Here is a 21,165-nt window from a genome sequence, read left to right on the forward strand (position 1 = left end):
ATGCCGCGCAGGTCACATGTGGGGAAAGCACCCGTCTGTGAACAACGACATTTCACAGCTTTTTCTCCCAGGAGTACTCCACCCTACTGGTGTGCACACTCCCGCATGCCGCTGTAGGAGAGAGACATTTCTACAGAAGACTTCAAGGTGACCTGTAACATGATGGTCGTGTGTGTGAGTGTGAGTCTTACACTCACATAAACACGCGCACACACAGACATGTGAGCACACGCACAGACAAACACTCAAACGTGCGAGCACGATAAGTATTTTCAGGAGAATGATTCAGCATAAAGCAGGTGAGATTTTGAGAGCCACACCCTCAGGTCCCTGGGCTGCTGGATGCTGGATGCTGATGTCACGGCCTGACAAAGCACACTCTGTGCTAATGCCCGCACCTGCACCCCCGGGGGACCCCTGTCCCCCCATCCCCACAGCGCTGCACTATGCATGGGAGGGAGGGAGAGAGAGAGGGGGAGAGGGAGGGGTGGGAGAGAGAGAGGGAAGGAGAGAGAGAGGGGGAGAGGGAGGGTGGGAGAGAGAGAGGGAAGGAGAGAGAGAGGGGGAGAGAGAGGGAGGGAGGGAGAGAGAGGGAAGGAGAGGGGGAGACATGCTTGCGCAGAGATGGTGAGAAGAATCACTTCCACTCAGCATGTGTGTGTGTGTGTGTGTGTGTGTGCATGGGTGTTTCTGCCCCACCACACCCGTGATTCCACTCCTGCCTCGATGTCACTTTTGTAGCCAGTGTTGGCACAGCAACCATGTCTAACTGTGGAAGAACATGAAGGAGCCTGACAACAGCATTCAGAGGAACGCAAGAACCGGGGACCTGGTCTTCCGTCTCTCATTCCCATCGTCATTTCCCTACTGACAGAGGGGGTGGGGGGCAGTACACCAGCCATTTGACCCCGATTCCATCACAATTCCATAGAGATTTCCCATCGCTGATACTACCACTCCCTGATCAATCCCATAATCCTCCAGGCAATCCTCACTAATTAGCCCATGATTGTTTTTACCTGCACAGAATAGGCATTGGAAAAACTGAGGGAGGATATCGGTGATGTAGCTTTCTATTGGCAAAAACCCCCCGATTACATCAAAGTTCCAAACATTCACTGTTCTCATCCAACAAAATCCTCTTGTGGCAAACAGCTTACACTTAATTACATCTTTTATTTGGTATCCCACTGAGATTCGCAATGTCAACAAGGAAGACTTCAAGAGTGCCTGCCTGTACATGATGTTAGGCACATGCAAATTAACTACCTTTATTTGAGAGTTTAATAATATGCAAATCTAAGTCTGAAGGGAAAGAGTTTGCACAACCTCCCATGCTCCGGATAAGCAGGGTTAACTACCAAACTCAGAAATAAGCATGCAACGATATATCAACTGTCAAACTAATAATCACAGTCAAGCCTTCCGTTATAACCTGATTTGAATGGCAAGTGAAAATAGGCTTTAATGAGCCTTAATTACATCGGGTGTGTCAGAAACATCAGAGAATACAAACGGCGCTACAAACGTAGTTTCCCCGGTGTAAAAAGACACTTTGATTTTCAGCGCACACCTAGCTGGCCACCACTACCCCCCCGCCCCCCTCCAGCCCTCCTGGTTTACATTGCCAGCACCTCGGAGCGTGCTTAACCGCCTCCGTGACTGTCGTTAAACACCACCACACCCCCGTTAGCACAGCGTTTCCCCCTCTCCCCGCTCGCTCTCCCAGACGCAGACGCGCCAGGACCCCAGAACATCCGTCACTTACAGGCAGCTTCCTCCATCATCTCTGACACGCAATCAATTTACACGCCGGACGCAGGGAAACAGGGCGAGTCTGCGATTCAGCGCGCTACGCGCCCCGCATTCAGACGCCGGCGTCTGCCTCCCTGAGGCCCTCAAGGGCCACTTACAGACAGGGCTGTGGCAACACACCCAAGCGCTATTATCTGTACTTAATGCAAAACAAAACTGACAATGCAACACATAATCAAATATGTGCCTGTCAAATAATGATATATTTTCAGAAAAGAAACCTAATATCTAATAGCTCCTGCATATACAGTGGGGGGCACTTCTGGTTTCTGTTACAATGAATCCATGCGTGATCGAAAGCAAACCTGATGGAGGAGGATCCAGTATGCTTAGGGGGTTGTGTGACAGCTGGGGGCACAGGAAATATTGTGCGAGCGGAAGGAAGAATGGATTCCACCAAGAACTGGAGGCAAATGTTCAAAGGTCAGTCCAGACACTGAAGTTGAAGAGAGGTTGGGTATTCCACCAAGACAATGATTCAAAGCATGCAGACTCTTAGCCAGCTCCAGGAAGTGCTTACAAGCTCTTATAGTTACCCGAGGAGGAAATTAAAATAAAAAGTAATGTTGCTTTAAAATGCGAAGAAATATGTCATGTTTAATGTTGAACCATTTAGAGGTCAGGTTCTCTATTGTTCACTTACATATTCATTGTAAAAGGCCTTTTGACCAGGGGTTCCCAACTTTTTGTACGCTACTATATTTGTTCTCTCCAAAACCACTGAAGACTTGACACGCTATAATTGGCATCTGGGCTGCACATTCTACATCTTCCTCCTCCTCTTATACTGCCACCTCTTGTTTGGCGAGTAGTGTAAGAGCAGACATATGAATCCTACAATGTAAACGCCCATGGCATTGATCCAGAAGCAGCAGGCCACTGACAGAGGAGATGTGCGGCTAGAACAGAACTCTGCCCCCTACAGGCTGGCCCTGGTGAGGCACTGAGGATGGCCAGAGTGTGGTATTGTGGGATATGTCCACGAACAGACGGGATGACTAATACGACAGTCCTGTAGCAGGAGTGAATCTGGACCTAACTCTCCGGAGCGGGTCAGCCGATTCGTGTGGCCGCTTTCGGCCCTCGAGCCCATGTAGGAACACGATGACTGATCATGCCCTGGGTGCTCACTCAATCCTCCCCTCCGTCCTCCTCTCATTGGTCGGTGTATTCACGGCTTAGAGTGCCCACTCCGTGTGCCCGCTCATAGCTTGTACGGCCCGTATCGAACCCCTGCTGTCAGCCGGCCGTCTGCCCAAGGACTCTCCACCAGACAGACCTGAAGTCAGACGAACGCAGCGGAAACACGTGCTCCGCAGCGTGTGGGATCCTTTCAGCACGTTTACTTCTTTCATTAAGCATGTAGCGCTTATGTAATAATGGAAATTATGCATGCATGAGACGCAGGATTTTCTCTCTGCGCTGAGGCCACATTTACCTCTGTGTGTGTGTGTGTGTGTGTGTGTGTGTGTGCGCGCGAGTGCTTGAGCCAGGATTGAGCTCAAGTAACGATGTCTACAATTCAAGCACTTCTGTCATAAAAGACATACTGTTTATTTAGGATATAAAAGAGTGAACCTAAAAAAAAAGAGTGCGATCCTTACATAATTCATGACATTTTTCATTAGATTTTTAGACGCCCTTAACCACAGTCTCTTACACAACTGACTTCTTCCATTTACGCGGCCGGACATCTTACTGACGCGATCCGGCTAATTTCCCAGCTCAGAGGCGCCCCTGCGGGGCCCCACCGGGGACACAGAACTGCAGTTCCACGCCCGTGCCCTTAACCTCACTACACCGCTGCCCATTACTGATGTGTTTTACCGACGCGTTTCCATCAGAGCGTGGGGGCGCTTTGTTCACAGGAGAGACCGCGCGGCCCGTTCCGGAACATTCCGTCTCCCAGCGCTGTTCTAAGGAGGGGCAGCGGTTTTGATCTCAGCGCTCGGCTCCGACCTGCACAGCTGCGGAGTTAAAGATGGAAGAGACAGGCCCAGTTCAGACTGCAGCGGGGAAGAAAAAAGGCTTAGCTTCCCCCTGTTAGCACCTGGAGGCCCGGTTCTCTGCAAACAAATCGAATTCTGGCCTCAAAGAGGAGATAAATTAGCAAGGTGGTGCATTAGGCCTGCAGCCCTGTGGAAGTCTTTGATCTGAATAAACCACTAAATTAGCACCCCAGCATAGAGACTAAATTAGCATGCTAGCACAGAGACTTCCACACAGTACCCCAGCATAGAGACTAAATTAGCATGCTAGCATAGAGACTTCCACACAGTGCGCTAGCACAGAGACTAAATTAGCATGCTAGCACAGAGACTTCCACACAGTACCCCAGTATAGAGACTAAAATTAGCATGCTAGCACAGAGACTTCCGTTTCAGGAGGCCAAACTTACTCGTGCTCCTCCCCAAATTACCCGCCCATAAACCGACCTCTGCCAGCACCAGAACTACGCTGCCCATCTCTAGGAGAGCACACACATTCCGCGTCCGATTCAAAGACACCACATTTCCTGAGCCACATTAGCATTTGAAAAAGCAAACACCTGAGGTCAAAGGTTAACTGTACCATCTATAAAGCAGACTCCTTATGTACTGGGAACTAATTGCTGAGTCATTACTCAGAAATAAAACTCCCACGCCTCGCAGCCAGATATGCGGATTTGAAAGGATTTTGAAAGTGGTGGTATTACAGGCTGTCAGAACCCTTTCACATTCACAGAGTGGATAAATACAGTCATATCCTTGAATGCACTAAACAGCTCTCCCACATCTGAGCCACAAAAGACCACTTCTTTTCGCACATTCAAAAAAATAAATTATATTCATATAAATGCACGTCTTCAATCACGCAGAGGCAGGGAGCCTCTCTCCAATATTACAAGCAAATATGCCCAACAATAGGAAGTCATTTGTTAGAAAAAGAAAAGCCTGCGTCTCTATAATACCATTCTTCCGGAGGCCCACTGTCACGGAAGGTGCAAATTAATCACAAAAAACAGCGGGAGAAAATCACAAGTGTAAATCATACCGCGCTTTCTATTTATGGGTAGAAATGTATTCAAAATACAGTGCATTTCATTAAATGTAAAATTCTTCTGGATTAAAAGAAAAGAAAATTTGAGGTAAACAAAGGCTTGTTTTTAAATTATTCAGCGCTCCCGTTTGCCTGCGTCCGGGCCTGGCGATATTAAGATGAATTTATTTGTGTGGTGGAAGTGGCCGTGATGCAACCTCATTCTCCCACACATTGAGGAAATTGGCCATGCGTATTCCAGACGAGCGCACGGGAATCACGGGCTGAACAGCGGAGACTGTCAGATAACGCCTCGTAAATAAGCGATTGTCCATAATGTTGCTTAGGCCTAAGCAGATTTACAGGTCTCTCGGAGAGGAGCGGAGCCTGCGTACCGTGAGCTATGGGGCACACAGGCCTAGGAGCGCAGCTCAGGATGGTAAGACACAATCATAGCCCAAAATGGCTTTTACAAGGAAATACCGCTCCGGTTTAATAAGCAGGACAAGCTGAATATGCTGCTGCAATTTAATGCCATTTTGGAGAACACAAATTTCAAACGTCCCTTTAAAATTCATATCCAGGCAGTTTGGATTCACAGCCTGTTGAAATATTGAAGGCTTTTTTTATGCTTTATTGTTGCCGTCCTTTGTTCTCGTCTGGAAAACATTCTCGTTTATGTGCCGCGTTTCTTCACAGATGAATACAAAACATCTCCTCTCTGTCCACTGAATGTAATAACCCCGCAGTCTTCACAGAGCTAATGTCACTCACACAAATGTCAGAACCCTGCTGTCCGCACGGTATTGCCGCGATGATATCACGGGCAAAAATGTCACAACTCTGTCAGATGAAAATGTCACAATTCCGCAAAGCTGTTGAGCCCAATGATGTCAGAAATAAAATTAATACATCACTTACTGTCCATCGGCAATGGTTACAATAGTTCATGGTTACATTAATAAGAGGGGAACAGCATAGAAGCCAACAGCGGGGGGAAAAAACCTGTGAAGAGGATGTCTTCTCCAGTAATGTGATTTGTGTTGCCGTGCCACATCCAGTTAATACCCTCTTGGAAGTTTCCGGGAAACTGACAATGTTTCATTTAATTGTGAGTTCACCCGAGTGAACCGAACAACAGGCATTAACCGTCGTGGGTCCGTCCTGTCCGGGCTGAAGCCATTAGCACTCATCCCTGTTTGGGGTCTGGACTCAGCACAAGCTCAGAGATGCAGAGGAGTTCACACAGTGTCACAGCGAATCGTTCTCCCTCCACTGCACCGCACGCTTGCTCCAGTGCCTACAGGCGTGCGCTAAACTCACACCAACGCCCGTGCCCAGCATGGCGATCACACCCCCCCCACCTCGGCAGGAGCTAGGGTAGTCCAGCGACAGAGCGTCAGCGCAACCAACAACGCGCAACGGACGCCGCTGGTCACAGCGACATTTGGTTTATGACTGGAGTACGCACTCCAGTCGCACAGCATAAACCAAATGTCGAAATGTTTGAACAATTATACTTTTTTTCCAAAGACAACGACCAGAGGTTACGTCGGGCAACAACAAAACGTTCATAAACACTCTGTCGCTGGACTATAAACTAGCCTCACGGTGTAAGATCACAAACGCTATGTGATTGGAATGTTCTCAACTGAACATGGTAATGCGGACATAACAACCACTACTGGCAGTTGAAAGCAACGGAGGTTTCCAGAACACTGACTTTCAAATTCGAACCAACATTCAATTCGATCAGATAAACAGGAAGCAGGAAATCCACAGCAGCAGTCACTCCCCCGGCTCCTCGCTGCTCCGTCTCCCCTGTGCCAGGACTGACAGACAGTCTGTAGGAGAGACTTCTCTTCACAGAGGCGCAAAAACACTGCGGCTCCCAAGGACAGTCTGTAGCGGTACATTCATAACATTCTGTGATTATTCATTTTTAACATTCAGAGCCAGAGAATCTGTTCACATTCACTCTCACCATAGATTTATTCATTCCAAGTGTCTAAGAAATGCATTTAATACAACTGGGCCAATCACATACCTCATATAGACAGCTTACTCTGGCCCTGGGCCAATCCCATACTTCATATTACAAGCATCACTCTCTGGCCCCTGGCCAATCATATTACCTTAACCCCCTTAGTCCAATCACATACAGTACCGCATGTTACATGCTTTATACTCTAGCCAATAATCCAATCACCAACCTCATATTACATGCAACACTCTGGCTCCTAGCCAATCGTATTACTTTAACCCCTGGTCCAATCACATAACTCATGGTCCCTGGTAAAATCCCATTACTTATTTTATTCCGGCCCCTGCTCCAAGGCAATGAGTCATAGCGCATGCTTAAGTGACCCATAATTTAAACATGACCTTCCCTGCTACTCTTCAGTAACCTGATGATACAGGGGCTGAGTGTCAGATCCATCACAAAACAACGAGGACGGCCCTGAGTCCAATAATAATAATGTCTGTAATAGTAATAATACTGATAATAATAATCTATGCGTTTTCAAAAAGGAATACTGAGACATACTGCTGCTTTGAAGAACCTGATCTTTGTAGTTTTTACTGAAACAACGATGGATTTTTCGATAAGTGAAAAGTAGTTCTGTTTCAGGTAGAGTGACAGTACGGCAGGTGATGCACATTCTGATTCACATATTTGTCAGTTACACAAACATCCAAAACACAGCCTGTGGCGACTGCTACTGCATATTACAGCACCAGTCAAAAGTTTAGACACCTTGTGCTTTTCTGCTTTTTCCTATTACTGTTTATTTCCACTGCTTGTCATCATTGCTGGGCTGAATGGCCTGGTCTCACCATTACCTTACCTTATATTAATTCAAATGTGGTCAAAGTGCAGATTCTCAGCTTTTATTAAACCATTTTGGTTTCACCGTGTAGTAATTGCAGCAGGTTTTATACGTAGCCACCCCATTTCAATGTTTCAGACAACTGAACATAATGTCAAATAAAATAGTTGTGTTTTGTATTTGGATGCATATTGTGTGCGTGCCATGACTTCCTGAAGTTTGTGACTCACAGCATCACCAGAGTCTGGATATCATAATTTCAGGTTGCCGTGCAAGTGATAAAAAAATCTCTTTGCATTTGAATGGATCTCTATTGGAAGTGGGGGGTGGGACTAGATTGTAACTGCTACAGGGTGAAATCAAAATGTATGAAAACGTGGTTAAATAAAAGATGAGAATCTGAACCTTGACCGCATATGAATTGTTTGATTACAAACAGTGGAAATAAAACATTGAAAAAAGCAAGGTGTGTCCATACTTTTGACTGATACTGTATATGTATATATACATACTGCCTGCAAGTTGTGGCTTCCCCCTGCTTGCCTCCTCAGTACATTACATTACATTGCCACACACTGCATACACTACCACACTGAATTTATACTGGCATACTGAAAATAGTCCCCATCTAAATAAACAATTTGTTCCATCTTTGAAGTAAATTTGGTAAGTACTACATGAGTCATTTTTTCGTGATAATAGGTTGCATTTTCTGAAGAGGAAAACATGTCTTTTGGAGCTGTATTTAATGACTTCAGCTCACAACTAAATGAATGGCTTCATGGTTGAATGCTAAAAGGGGTAGGGAAATGTCAAAAAGTACTTAAGAGTCAAAACAGAAACTGTTTTTGTATTTTCATGGGATATGTTGATGACACAGAAATAATTAAAATGGCCGCTGTTATCCTCTAAATCCTCACAGGGGCTGGCGGGAGGGAGTCCAGAGGGGTGTCATGTGACCTATGAAGGCCAGCACGAGCGTTTAAGCGGCAGTCACGTCTGGAGGACGAGGGAACATCTCCGTCAATAATCACGAGCCGCTCGAGATGCCGTGACCTTCTGCTTCAATGCCGGAGGCGACAAGGGAGACCATCGACGCGGAACCCAAAGGTGAGAGAACAGGTTTCCGTGCACAGATGACTGCGATGCGCCACGGTGCGCTGCCCTCAGATCTCCCCCAGACGCAGAGGTCAGGAGAGGAGACGGTGGAACAAAAGTGAAGCGAGAATTCACAGGGCATGCCAGAACAACGTTGCACATTCGCAATCAGTCACCGTGGTGATGAGGAACTGACACTTCCCAGGAAGAGAGGAGGCAGAAAAAAAACGAATGAGAGAAGAGAAAGAGGGGGGACAGAGAGAGAGGGAGTGAGGGAGGGTGGGTGAGAGACGGACAGAGGGAAGGGTGGAAAAAGGGAGAAGTTATGAGAAAGGGAGAGAAGGTAAGAGACGGAGAGAGGAGTGAAAGAAACAGATGACAGAGAGAAGGAGAGAGAGAGGAGTGAGAAGAACAGAAAGGACAGAGAGAAGGAGAGACAGAGAGAGAGGAGTGGAAGGAACAGAGAGGATAGAGATAGGTTGAGAGAGGGAGAGATTGGAGGGGAGAGAAAGATGGGGTGAAAGAGAAGATGCAGAGAGGACACAGAGAGGGAGATAGGAGACAGAGCGATAGAGAGAGGGAGAGATTAGATGGGAGAGAGAGAAAGACGGGGTGAAAGTGAGAGAGAATAGCAGCAGTCTGAGAGTGAGAGGGCCCAGGGCCCTGCTCCAGAGTGACTCAGTGGCTGACAGCGTTCGCTGCCTGGAGCAGCCCTACCTGCAGTTCTTGTGGGACCCCGTCAGCGTCTCGATGACGAAACACTCGCCCCCGTTCAGGCAGTAGGCCAGGTCTTTGTCCCTGCACGGCTTGAAGTGCTCAGAGCGTAGTGGCGGGGATGTAGCCATCGCTGTGGGGAACACAGAGAGATTAGCATTATTATTACTAATATTATCACATTTACCAATAACAGCACAAGATACACAGCGGGACGCAAATCATACACACTCCTCCATTTTGTTTGCACAAAGTTTTCATCAGGCTCCATGTACAACAATGACTCAGCTGCACGTCTAACGTTCGAAATTCCACGTAGCTGGGAAACCGTAAGGCTGTTCTGGTAAAATCGAAGCTAATCTTGAGATAGAGGTTTTTTCTGCATCGTGAGATTCTTCCACGTTCCATACTGTGACTGCTTTCAGCACACAGCTGAAGCTCATCCCTCCAACAGGCCTCAATGAACAGAAAGAGGAAACAATAGGAAACTGAAGAGAGGTCGAGGAGGCAGGAGGAACGGTGGGTAATTACTCGGAGACTAGCGCACACAAGGAAGCATGCATGCCATCAGGGCCTCTCGGCGGTCAAAGCTTTTAACGCAGGAGAAACACAACAACGTGAAAGATTTAAAGCAACTCAACATCAAGCTTACGTAACACTTCATTCATACGTACAGGAGACTAGACGTTCAGAAACGCCCACCCACACCCACGCCCACGTTCACATGAGTTTCCAGAAGAGAGCTTGAGATAAACTAAAACACTCAGAAAGCCCGGAAAACGAAGGAAAAGCTCGCACGCACTCTCGTTCCCAGATCCACACCTGAACATTAGCACGCCTCAGGATACAAAATGCGTTTAGGCGTTAATGTCAATAAGGGATGTTATGTACACCGAAACCTCTCTGTTTTCCCGCAGGAGACGAAATTTGTGAAAGTAGCTATCACCGGTCGACGGCGAAACCTCTCCTTCCTGCCGCGTGGGAACGGCGGAAATAACACCGCTGTCATCGCAAATCACATCGCTCGCTTACCACTTCCTCTCCGTCAGTACTTTAGCCCATTAACTCGACAACGGGGAGCGGTATCGTTTTAGCGACGGGCGAATTGCAGCAGGCCCCCGAACGGGGAGGCGGACACAACGCAACCCCCGGCTTTTGATGGCCGTGGCAATTACGAAAGCGGGAGAGAGTCCTGCTACGGAGCCAGCGCACCGCTGTCCCCGGGCCTGCGTTTAACGGCCTCGCCGCCTTGCATTAACGCTAAAGCGATAGCGCTACGACATCACAGCCGCGCTACAAGAGCTCTGCGCGCTCGCCAGGAGCCTCGCTCGCCGGGAAAAACGGAAAAATAATAGAATTTTATTTTCAAAAAAATGAGTCCATAGGAGAATCAGCACACTGAGATTTAATTAGAAACGGAGGGCCCTTTTCTGATTATATTAACACAGGATACAGGCCGAGGCTGTTCTTACTCTCAGGAGCGGTTTGTATGGAAAAGGTCCTGTGGACATTTCACACTCCTGCTGCAGAAAGACCTTTTTAAGACAAATTTACCACAATTTATAGACTGTATCCAATTATTCAGTTAAAATGCTTCACATTCTAACCAGGCCATGCACCATTACTCCTGTTTCAGGTTCACAAACGCTGACCGCAACGGGCACTTGCAACAGGTAACACAGGATGTAAAATGCGTTTTGTATCTCTGAAAGACGGACTCTAAAACAAACAAACAGTCACGTGTGGAACAGACTGCAGGGCACTTCCCTGTCGAGAGAGAACAGGCTTCAAAGAAGCAGCATGCAGGAGCAGCAAAGGGAAGGTTTATTTACACATGACAAATTAGGCCTCATTCATCCGAGAGGGGAAACCATGACAGCAGACGGCAAACGCGCCCTTCTGAATAACCCATCACATCAAAGTCAATAATTCATCAGCTTTTTCGGGAGCGATACCGTCTCCCGCCTCAGAAATGGCCACCCCCCCCCGACACCCCCCCCCCCCCCCCCCCATGTCCCCACCGTGCCCCACAGCCTTTCCACTGGCCCATGGTTATCTGTCATTTCATGCAAAAATAAATAAAGCTTTGATGTTAAATAAAAAAAGGCCTCAGATGTTGTCGCTGACGGGATAGCACTGTGTCACTTGCAATCCATCCTACTGTAGACGGAAAAGAACGAGCGGAGGAACCCAGGCCGTCACCCGACCGCCGGAGACCTGAGAACAGAAGCCACGCTACACTTCCCACGCCATTAGCTCGCACAGCATCATTAATTAAAGTGAATTATTAATTAAAATTCAGATGACTTATTCATTAATTAAAATAAAGATAATTAATGTGTCAACTTAAACTTCCACTCTTCATCATACTATTGCTGACGGGGGGCTCCCCTTTCTCCTTTGACCGGGCGATTTGGAAAGGATTGTGGGATGCCGATTCCTTTCAGTCCCGGCGTCTCCACCTAGCACTTCATTTCTCCTCTCTGTCACAGGCATCAGAGGCCAGTCCTGGAGGGCCGAGGTGTCCGTTTTCAGCGTGTTTCAGCTCCAGTGATAACTGGTCTGCGTTAAAGTCCACCACCTCGTTCTCAAGACCTTAACTGGATGCTGATGGAAAGAAAAGCACAAATACTTACAGACACCGCGGCCCTCCGGGACTGAAGTTTGACAGGCCTGATGTACACTCACTAGACTGAGCTATTACCACTGTCTGTTCCTATTGACTGTTTCTCTGCTACACGGAGACCGTGAAATGTGTGTGAATGGCCCTCGCGCTGCCTAACTGGCAACAGTGGTCCGTATACTGAATCACACACTACGAGCAAATAAAACCATTTTGGCTCAGAAACCACCGAAGTCACATTTCAGAAGCTGAACTCCAGGCGTGTGCGCGTGTTTTGTGTGTAACGTACACGGGGAATGCCGTTCCCTCCCGCTGGGGTTCAGAGTGTCCGTGTCCTTCTCCTCTGTCTGCTGCGTGGCCAGAGCAGCTCAGACTGGGTTAAGGGAGGAGATTGGTGGGCACTGGGGGAATAGTGTCCTTCAAAAGTGACATTCCCCCAGAGGTTCCTGTGGGGGATGTATAGCGGGGAGCGCATAGTATCGATTGCAAGAACATCGAAGGGGGGGGGGGGGTCAACATGGTGTGGAGCTGAGCTGGGCTGGCGTCTTCCTGTGGGAGAGAATCACTTCTCCTCTTAAACTGTCTACTGGGATCATTTGAGTGAGGCACCACACTTTGCCGCATGGAAGAGTCCCTCGGTCTCAGATCAAATCTGGACCGTGCTGGTTCCCACTGTGGCCAGAAGCTCCATGTGGTGATGTGTGATCGGTGACTGTCCCCTAAGGTATGGGAGGGTTCACACTGTTTGGGACCATGTTTCACCACCATCTACCGACCTCCCGCTGGTCGATGGCACTCCCGTGGACTGCATGTTAAAGACACGTGTGAACGACCTTCCTCCGACTGCAGTCCGCTCCGGACACACAACACCACACGTGCCGGAGGATATCGATCCAGTTCCGCGTGTTTGTCTACAAGCAACGGCGGGGTTCACTCACAAACCCGGCTGCAGTCGGCCATTCCAAATCGGGGCGGGAATCTGACAAGCTCAGCCCCAAGATGGTGGCCAAAAAAATCTGCTCTAGCGTCTACCTCACCGAGCCGTCACGCAGAATCGCTCCAGGACACAGTTCCCTGCGTCTGAGTGCACAAAGCACACGGTCTCCGCCGCTCAGAGGATTACGGAGAAGGTGTCTGGCTTGTGTTTATTACCTACTTCTCTCTTCCCATTTCTCTTCTCTTTCTCTCTCTCTCTCACCACCTTGTCCCTCTGCCTCTCTTACCCCCCTCCCTCTCTCTCGCTCTCTCTCTGAGAAGGTGTCTGGCTGGCGGCGGGGTCAGCTGAACGGAAACGCGGATTTGTTCTTCCCTTTTCTCTTAATATCAGCACGGTGCTTTAGCTTAATTCCTACAGCTGGAAACGAGCACATCCTTCATGCCCCGCGAGCAGCACTGTGTGCCGGCGCTTCACCTCGGCGAGAGTCCATTAGGCAAATGGCCTCGCTCAAATGATAGGGCTCATTTGTACCAGCCAATAATCTGCTTTTGCCACTACAGAGGCGGGGGCAGTGAGCCGGGCAGACAGGCAGGAGAGGACGGCAGGGGAGGACCAGCCCACAGCTGGGCTCTGTGTGTGTTTAAATATCCCTACGCCATTGAGCTGCGGTATTATTACACATTAACAATGCAGCCGTTTTTAAGTGTGTGTGCGTGTGTGTGTGTGTGCGTGTCCAGGTGTGGGCGCAATGGTGCGTGTGTGTGTGTGTGTGCGTGTCCGGGTGTGGCTGCAATGGTGTGGGTGGTGTGTGTGTGTGTGTGTGTGTGTGTGTGTGTGTCCAGGTGTGGGCGCAATGGTGTGTGTGTGTGTGTGTGTGTGTGTGTGTGTGTGTGTGTGCGCGTGCGTGTCCGGGTGTGGCTGCAATGGTGTGGGCGCAGTGGTGTGTGTGTGTGTGTGTGTGTGTGTGTGTGTGTGCGTGTCCAGGTGTGGGCGCAATGGTGTGTGTGTGTGTGTGTGTGCGCGCGTGCGTGTCCGGGTGTGGCTGCAATGGTGTGGGCGCAGTGGTGTGTGTGTGTGTGTGTCTGTGTGTGTGTGTGTGTGTGTGTGTGTGCGTCCAGGGGTGGCCGCAATGGTGTGCATGTGTGTGTGTGTGTGTCCAGGTGTGGGCGCAATGGTGTGTGCGCGTATGTGTGTCCGGATGAGGGTGCGTGATGTAGATTGCTATTTCTGGAGTTAATTGTGTGAAGCAGACCTAGCAGAAGAAATGATGGTATGTCAGCCTGACTCCAATGTGTCGTGGGGATGTCAAATTTAATGAGATATTAGAAGAAAAAATAGAAAAAACAAAAACATTTGAACTGTTAAAATTAAATTCGAATAGTTAATTGCGTGCGTGCGCTGAAAATCTACAGTAGCTTGTTCTGTCCAAATATTAGCACTCGTTTCTGCACGTCCCTGCTTTTTCACTCACGCACAGCCGCTTAAACTAGCCAAACACTAAAGACATCTCTCACGCTCACACGCTAGGCCCTCTCACACTCACCCAAAGCTTTCCTTCCTTTTGGCCGAGCCGCATCATTTGGCTCTGTTTGTTCAAAAGATTTATTCCTTTGGCACACTAGTTTGTTCATTCACTACTTCTGGAAAAAGCAGAAGGTTGCTCCAGTTCGCTGTCCTTTGTGTTCACTGTGTACTGCTACTCACAATGCGAGGTGTCCGCTAAGTCCAGTGTTGTTATGTACTTAAACAATGTGACACCTCTGGGAAGGAGATGAGACTGGTCCGGGTTTGTGCCCTAGTTTGCCACACGGAAAGACAGAGCGCACCTACACCCACACACAAACAAATAATGAAAAGCCTTAAAAATAAATAATGAAAAGCCAAAATAATAAAGTAACACAACAAAGACAGAGACAAAATAAAGCAAAACCCAGAGAAAGGCTTTCAGCTCGCTGCTCTGAGCTGTCCAGCTTTTTCAGGGGCATTTTCTTTCTGTGCACCGACAATCAAAATCCCCAAAATAAAACCTGCTCTCTCTCAGCCTGTGCCCCTGGTCTTGGCCTGCACTGGTGAAAGGAGAACACTTTTTAGCACAACTAAGGTGTGTGTGCTCAGTACACTGGTATGTGTGGCCAAGACAAAATGAACATCACATGACCTATTGTTTTCCAAGAATTTGTATATTCCCTGTATATATATATATATATATATATATATATATATATATATATATGTGTGTGTGTGTGTGTGTGTGTGCGTGTGTGTGTGTGTGTGTGCCTGCCTTCTTACTACCCATTGTGAATGTAACACACATAACAGAAAACACCCAAGAGCATTTCACAACAATGTAATAATGATGCAAATTTGATGTTTTCCAGTTAATGTAGCAATTATTCAAAAATATAAATCTTGGAATTAATATTCTTTTATAATGGAACTGCACTATTCAAATTTAATTTTGTGGTCCAATTGACAGCCCTAATGTGTCATGAGCCCTGCTGTGTTTATTACCTCCTCCTCTCTTCCCATTCCTCTTCCCCCTTACTCTCTCTCTCACCCCTTCCCTCTCTGCCTCTCCAGCCCTTATCCCCTTCTCTTTCTCTCTCACCCCCTTCTCGCTCTGCCACTCATGCCCACCCATCTCTCTTTCTCTCTCTTTCTCTCTTTCTCTCTATCTCACCCCCTTCTCGCTCTGCCTCTCATGCCCACCCATCTCTCTCTCTTTCTCTCTCATACCCCGGGGGGTGGCTTGTAGAGCAGTAGTTAAGGTACATGACTGGGAGCCACAACGTCGGTGATTCGAATCCCGGTCGAGCCACAATAAATGATCCGCACAGCCGTTGGGCCCTTGAGCAAGGCCCTTAACCCCGGGCGCTGCACTGTGGCTGCCAACTGCTCCTAATAACTAGGATGGGTCAAATGCAGAGGCCAAATTACCCCACGGGGTTCAATAAAAGGTATATTATTATTATTATTATTATTATTCTCTCCCGTACACCCTTCTTTTCCTCTCTTCCTCCCTCCCTTCTCTCCCTCCCTCTCTCTCTCTCTGCTGGAGGGCCCCAGGGGTACAGAGGTCACAGCCAGTTTTCTGCTCCAGTTCCTCTGTGCCCAGGACCTGGGTGGACGCCGGTCATGATTTAATGGCCACGGCAGTCACGCCGGTGAGGAAGGAGCCTGCCCAGCGACCAGCGGCCCCGCTCTTAAGGAGCAGACTGCATGTACAGGGACAATAAGCTGTGGACCCAGCTCAGAGACGCGTGACCACCAGGACACCTTTCAGCAAAGGCACCCAGCGAGAGAAACACCTGTACAATCGATGCCAGGCAGCCGGCGTCGCCAAGCGATCGATGAGAATACAGCGAGCGGAGCGCGGAGAAGGCGGAGACGCCACGGAGAGCCCCCAATGGCCTGCTGGGTAACGACTGAAGGGCTGGATCTATGGCGGCAGATATAAACGCAGAGTGGAGCACACAGTGTTTTAAAGCACACCTCCAGCTGCACATACCCACATGTACTGACGGCCACTGCACAGGGCTGTGGGTCTCTACTGCACCTCTGTTATGGCAAATACACACAAACAGACTGACAGTACACAGTGTAACACACCTTTTTCATGCACGCATGCACAGAAACACACACCACTCTCACGCACACTCACAGGCACATACAAACAATACACCTCCCGAATGACTGCACACACAACCCATCTGCCATTCTCTCATCTTCTCTCACTCAAACGTAAACACGCGCACACACACATGCGATATCTCCCTCTCTCTTTCTCTCTCACACACACACTCAAACGGATAGGCACGCCGCGCTCGTTTAGCCCATACCTGCGACTGAAGCAGGTGCAAACGTCAGATACTGTATGCGAGTGCTGTGCATACAAACGCAGTCCGTCCCGCTTTCTCCGGTCCAGGCAGGACGCTAAATCCCCCAGCACCGCTTTGCGTTTCAAACCCCACCATGATTCGCTGCACACGAGCTCTCCATGCCTGGCTGGCCCAGCTGAAGCCCTGATCCTCACCCGCCATCTGTATCAATACCTCCGCGGCCCTCCTTTTTCACGTGTCAATAGTGCATTAGTCACTGCAAACAGAAATATGGCAGCTGCGTTGTAATTTCTCCATCTATATTCCGGTAAAATCCATCTCTGTGTTTTCCTTTCCCATCTACCGGCCTGGTTACACGAGGCTCTGCCTTCCCGTGGGGGCAGACAGTCTGACCGGATTGGCCTTCAGCACACAGCGGCAAACCTCCAAATAAAACTGGCCCATGACTCCTACGAGGACTGTTACAATACTCTGTTTTGTTTATTCTGTTTTGTCAGGATGTGTAATTGGGTTTTGGGCTTGCGGAGGGGGGTTAACGAGCCCCTGCTGCTGGCTGGAGGCAGCATCGTGTGGCTGTGGCTACGGTTGTGGCTATAGCTGTGGCTGTGGCTGGGACCCAGTGCCCTGTGGGCTGAGGGTGGCACATATCACCCAGGCCATCATCAGGGTCTTTCCTTCTGTCTTTTTACAACATCAATTTATGTTTTTTCTGGCCGCTTGTCAGTCCTTTTCCGTCTGTAGGCACCCCCTAATGCCCACCCCCAGAAGGACCCCTCTGACAGCCCTGCTCGGCCTTGCTGGCTGCAGTGCTAATGGCAGGTCAACACTGTCAGTGCTGATGCAGTGTAGTTCTGAGTCCACAGTCAGTGTCAGTGCTGATGCAGTGTAGTGTAGTTCTGAGTCCACTGTCAGTGTCAGTGCTGATGCAGTGCAGTTCTGAGTCCACTGTCAGTGCTTATGCAGTTCAGTAGTGAGTCCACTGTCAGTGTTAGTGCTGATGCAGTGCAGTTCTGAGTCCACAGTCAGTGGCAGTGCTTATGCAGTGCAGTTCTGAGTCCACTGTCAGTGTTAGTGCTGATGCAGTGCAGTTCTGAGTCCACTGTCAGTGTTAGTGCTGATGCAGTGCAGTTCTGAGTCCACAGCTCTGAACACTGGCTCTCTCACTGAGCGCCTGTGAACCCTGCCCAGATCTGTACGAGCGCTGCTGCTGAGAGCGGATCTATGCAACACTGTACATGTTTGCAAGCGGATACGCCTCAGTTTGCCAGTCCTATGAACGGTGATCTCTCTCACTGTTAGCACGAGAAAATAAACATAAAAAAAAGAAACAAAAGAATGCACGGAGACATGGTAATCCCCTTTCTGGAGCTGACAAATCGCTACAGCTGCCACAGTCTGAAACTAATGTCATTTTGGCGTCTTCCTCCCACAACCTCTCAGCTCTCTACACTCACTGTCAAACCGCTGGCAGGGATCGCTCCTCGCCCGCGTCAGGAAGCAGCCGAAAGAACGGGGGCCGACGCTCAGGGGCCGTACGAGACGACACGAAAAGACAACAATATTTACACGGTTACGCCTTCCCTTTTACAACAAAACATCATTTTGAGACGCTCCCTACCCGTGCTCTTGAGCCTTACATAATTGCGAATTCTTGTTTACTGAAATCAGGCCATTTCTCTCTGCTATTGACAATCTTCTCTTTTTTTCTCCATCGCTGAAAGATTAAAGGCAGGAGTGAAGTGGAGAACAGGAACCTTTCTCTGCCGGTAACAGCGGTAATGATGTGCAGCATTCTCTCACATCCCGAGGCTGCTGTGCACCTCTCTCTGAACTGTGCCCTCCGTGAATGTTTCTCACTCTCCATAATAAAAATGTGACCAGCGGAGAAATGAAAGAGAACATGCTCAACAAATGAATGAACTCGACAATCAATAATTTTGTCTTTAGGGAGCTATTAGAAATAAGATTGTTTTATTATTATTTGCGCGAATACAAGTCTGTAGTTCTCTGACACGCCGGCCCTCAGATTAAGCTAAAGGTTCCTGCAAGAACTGCTGGAAGGAATGCAGTTTCCTTAGTTATGGAGGTGTCACTGCTGCTGAAAGTAAAATCTGCTGCTTTTACTCCAAACCCCACACAGCGCGTTCAGCACCTGGGAGGACCACTGTCCCACACTCCCCCCTACACCCCTACACCCCCCCACAACCCCACACACCTACACCCCCCCACAACCCCACAGACCTGCACCCCCCCACAACCCCACACACCTACACCCCCCCACAACCCCACACACCTGCACCCCCCCACAACCCCACACACCTGCACCCCCCCACAACCCCACAGACCTGCACCCCCCCACAACCCCACACATCTACACCCCCCCACAACCCCACAGACCTGCACCCCCCCACAACCCCACACATCTACACAACCCCACACACCTACACCCCCACACACCTACAGCCCCCCACAACCCCACACACCTACACTCCCACACACCTACAGCCCCCCACAACCCCACAGACCTGCACCCCCACACACCTACAGCCCCACACAACCCCACACACCTACACTCCCACACACCTACAGCCCCCCACAACCCCACACACCTACACCCCCACACACCTACAGCCCCCCACAACCCCACACACCTACACTCCCACACACCTACAGCCCCCCACAACCCCACAGACCTGCACCCCCACACACCTACAGCCCCACACCCCCAGAGCCATTCACCCCCACAGACCTACACCTTTACACATTCACATCCCTACAGCCCCACACCACCATACCCCCACACTTCAAGCCCCCACCCCTGATGGGCATGGAGTAACAGACCCCATTAAATCACATCACACGCCCCGCAGAGATTAAAGCACTAAGCTCCCACCATCTCTGCGAATCAGCACAATTACAGGCTCTGTGTACAGGAGAGGGAGCAGAACGTTCCAGAGGGCCTCGTCCCTACCTCACCCTTCTAACTCCCTACCTTTCTTCTCTTTTCATCATTTTAATTGCATTTTTATGGGGAATCTCGGATTAAAATTCCTCAGCCTAAATTTCATATTTTAATTCCCGCAAAGCACCCATCCTGCGGCGTGTACCTTTTTAAAACATTATTTTTTTATAATCCCCCCAACCATTTGGCCGAGGTGAGTGATCCTTACCTGCTGGCTTCGAGAGGTTTTTGTTCCTTTTATGAAGATACACGATAAACTCAATGACTGTCTCCACGGTCCACAAACTCAGTCAAACTGTTTGTCTCAAAAAGGTTTTCTGATCTTCTGATCAGAAAATGAATAATCCTGAAGTTTTGATACAATAAAGAAATAAAAAACCTTGTTCATATTGCTTTCATCTTGGATAACCTACATGTAGATGTAGCAGATGCAGATCTACACCTAGAGTAGAAATTAGGCAAAATAATTTGGCTGGAATTCTTCAAGCACACTCCATGAGACTAGTTAAAAACCAGCTGATTTCAAATATCCAACAAAAGGTGTTTGTTCAGCTTCAGAGAGGACTAGGCTGTCTGTTATAACACAGATTTAACACGTTTTAACTCCCCAAGCTCAGGTTCTCCAGTAACATTTAAACCGCTCTGTCCTGATTAACTTCTGACACGAAGCTGTGATATCCAGCACTGCAAACTGTGCCTTAATTGAGTGCCTTTTTCTTCGGTAATGAAGCGATGGCCAAGTGGGTCTCAGCTTAGGAGGGGGAAAACATCATAAAATAATTAGCTGAAGATCAATAGCGAGGGCTTTGGGGAATTTCAGGTAATCACATTTTCATCGACACATTAGCTATATCACACGGCAGTTCTCCTGCACCTTTGTCGGACACTGCGGCCGAGGGATGGCAGCGGATCGGTTAATGAAGTGCGCCGTTATAGGCACAGGCATCATTAGACTAATTAATGGCAAAGTAAATAAATAAATAAGAGTATCCGCCGTCAGATTGACACGCTTTTCCTCACGCAGGAGTCCAATTAAGGCCAGGTGGCCTAGCTGGGCCGCCCCCCAGCTGACAAGCGTTATTTACCAGAGACCCGAGGAAGGACTCCCACACCCCCGCTGCAGGGAGCCATGCAGGTGGTTCTCTCTCTCTGTCTCTCTCTCTTGCTCTCTCTCTCTCTCCTTCTCTCTCTCCCTCTCCCCCACTCTCTCTTTCTCTTTCTCTCTCTCTCTTTTTCTCTTTCTCTCTCTCTCTCTCTCTCTCGCGCTCTATCGCTCTCTCGCTCTCTCTCTCTCGTGCTCTCTCTCGTGCTCTCCCTCTCATCGATCC

At 48.9% G+C, this 21,165-nt stretch overlaps 1 protein-coding gene across 1 annotated transcript in view; it reads right to left on the reverse strand.

Annotated features, from left to right (window-relative positions):
• Positions 1–21,165, reverse strand: part of LOC133118707 (pro-neuregulin-3, membrane-bound isoform-like) — a 229,506-nt gene that overhangs the window by 79,317 nt on the left and 129,024 nt on the right. The window contains exon 2 of the mRNA XM_061228865.1: positions 9,480–9,609. Within this exon, the coding sequence (XP_061084849.1) occupies positions 9,480–9,609 (130 nt within the window). The remainder of the gene's footprint in view (positions 1–9,479; positions 9,610–21,165) is intronic.

Source organism: Conger conger, chromosome 18 (genome assembly GCF_963514075.1).
Source record: "Conger conger chromosome 18, fConCon1.1, whole genome shotgun sequence".
Lineage (NCBI taxonomy): Eukaryota > Metazoa > Chordata > Actinopteri > Anguilliformes > Congridae > Conger > Conger conger.